The sequence below is a fragment of the Pteropus vampyrus genome, unplaced genomic scaffold (genome assembly GCF_000151845.1).
Source record: "Pteropus vampyrus isolate Shadow unplaced genomic scaffold, Pvam_2.0 Scaffold771, whole genome shotgun sequence".
Lineage (NCBI taxonomy): Eukaryota > Metazoa > Chordata > Mammalia > Chiroptera > Pteropodidae > Pteropus > Pteropus vampyrus.
The window spans coordinates 157,908-160,343 of NW_011889552.1; the positions used below are offsets into that span (position 1 = coordinate 157,908).

The 2,436-nt window shown below is 40.9% G+C and overlaps 1 protein-coding gene across 3 annotated transcripts in view; it reads left to right on the top strand.

The window, feature by feature from the left end:
- The window catches only part of LPXN (leupaxin), a 38,363-nt gene extending 36,277 nt beyond the window's left edge, over positions 1 to 2,086 (top strand). For all 3 annotated transcript variants that reach the window (XM_011385736.2, XM_011385737.2, XM_023526263.1), the window contains 2 exons: positions 368 to 516; positions 845 to 2,086. In XM_011385736.2, coding sequence (XP_011384038.1) covers positions 368 to 516; positions 845 to 1,114 — 419 coding nt within the window. In that variant the 3' untranslated portion in view covers positions 1,115 to 2,086. The remainder of the gene's footprint in view (positions 1 to 367; positions 517 to 844) is intronic.
- The last annotated feature ends 350 nt before the right edge of the window (positions 2,087 to 2,436 follow it).

The window sequence follows — 2,436 nt, forward strand, 5'->3', positions numbered from 1 at the left end:
AGAGATGTCTCTCTGATAAGATGATTTTTGAACTGATTTCTGAATCACGAGATGAGGCTAGCCATATCAAGGCCGGAGACAGGACTGAACAGGCTAACGAAAGTATAGGACTGAGGTAGGCATTGAGGAGGAAAAGATCTTAACACTGTTAAATGCTTGCTTTGAACCAGGTACAATACTAAAACCCTTTACCTGCCCTATCCATGTTTCTTATAACAGCCCTTGGAGGTAGGTATCTGTTATTCACCCCATTTTGAATATGAAGACACTGATTTTGGGAGAGTTGGAGCCATTGGCCTCTTCGCTGCTTCCAATTTGTCTCACTGTCTCAAACAGCAACAGTGAACCCTTGATTTTTCTCTCTCAGGCTTTCACGAGAAGGACAAGAAGCCATACTGCCGAAAAGATTTCTTAGCCATGTTCTCACCCAAGTGTGGTGGCTGCAACCGCCCAGTGTTGGAGAACTACCTTTCAGCCATGGACGCTGTCTGGCACCCAGAGTGCTTTGTTTGTGGGGTCGGTATACTCTCTTATCTTTTGGAAATAGGGAAAATCAGCAGTTCATCCGTCTGAGAAGCAGAACTGCATCTGCTAAGAGGGTTCACAGTCTGGGATGAGGAGTGGATGTAGGCTTTCTAAAGGGCCACAAAACACAACATCTGGTGTAGGCATGTCCTTGTCTGTTTTGCAAGTGGGCAATGTCATAGCCTCTGTTTGGCTAAGACCTGAGCAAATTCCTGCAACGAGCAGATAACTGGCAGGAATTTCAAGGCTGAGGGCTTGACCTTGCTGTTTTACTTCTTGACATCTGCATTCCTTTTCTTTCTCTTCTCTCCACCCCCAGGACTGCTTCAGCAGTTTCTCTACTGGCTCCTTCTTTGAACTGGATGGACGTCCGTTCTGTGAGCTCCATTACCATCACCGCCGAGGCACCCTCTGCTATGGATGTGGACAGCCCATCACTGGCCGCTGCATCAGTGCCATGGGCCACAAGTTCCACCCTGAGCACTTCGTATGTGCCTTCTGCCTGACACAGTTGTCAAAGGGAATCTTCAAGGAACAGAATGACAAGACCTATTGTCAACCCTGCTTCAATAAGCTCTTCCCACTGTAATCTCAGCTGAACCCACTGCCTCTTCAGATCCCCTATGAAATTTAAACCAAGAGAGAAAAGAGTACATTCGTTGCTACTGACTTCTGCTCACTAGGCTCACAGAGAAAGTAAAGCGGTGAACAAATGAGGGAACTTCTATCTGTGACGTGACTAGGCTCGTAATCTTAATTTTTAGAGTTCTGGTCTTATTTCTTTTCCTGATTGGGTACTTGGGTTTAGACGTGGGTCCTGCGTCTAGCGCCTCTGCAGCTGTGTTTCCCACACGTACATGTTCGTTTCACAGCTGGTTTCCTCAGACTCCTTTGTTCCACTCCTTCGATGGCTCTCATAACGAGGCTTTTCCAAGCTTCCTATATTTCCCTGTGACTCAGTTTCCCACAACCACTGCTGTGGACTTTATCCTAGCTGTCAGGAATCTGGGGACCACCCTTAAGCTCCTTGCATCTCCCTTCAGTATATTTCTCTTTTTCAAGAGGAAGTCAGTTTTACCTGGACAGCTTAGGGTGCTGACAACATTGATTAATAAAGTGGCTTGTGTTTTAATGATTCAGTGTCACATTAGTTTGGTAGATAAACTTTCTGCTTCTCATGTTAATATACTAGGCACTATTCACAATTAAATTTGTACCATACCTTTTGTTTGAATTCCATAGAAAAAGCTCTTTTTTAATCAAAATAAATTAAAAGGAGGGATTCTTGTTCACTAACTTTTCTATTAATTTGGGCCCATAATATTCATTTTGTTTTATTGCACTTAGATAAATGAATCATCTTACAAGGTCACAAAGCTTCTTAAAATTGTTTTTATCTCTTAAATTACCTAAGGAGAAAAATCGGATCTCCTCTAGGCACTTGCAAATTCATATTTGCATATGCATGCATATCTCCAAATACATAAAACTGTATATATTAATTTCATCCAGATTTTTGTGTGTCAATTATATTTCAATAAAGCTGTTTAAAAAATGAAAATGGATGTTAACTTCACAATTGTCTCATGAAGGCAAACAAGATCGCTGTTTTTAAAGCATCTCTGAAAAAAGATGCTATAAAAAGTCATTTGACCATTTTCTATTTTGGATTTGGAAATCCAAGTCCCAAATAAAAATCTCTACTCAATTATTTGTTCCTCTGCAAAATATTATTTGCAAGTAAGGTTGTAGAAAAGCTAGTTAGGTTATTAAATAATCTGACTCTTTCATGTCCCACCTCAAGTAAGCTTCCTCAAAAGAGATATTGGTAAGATCTGTACTATAATGTTCTTACCAAAGTCTTAAAGATACTATACGATTATTTGTTTAAAAAAGCAGGTTCAATTACTG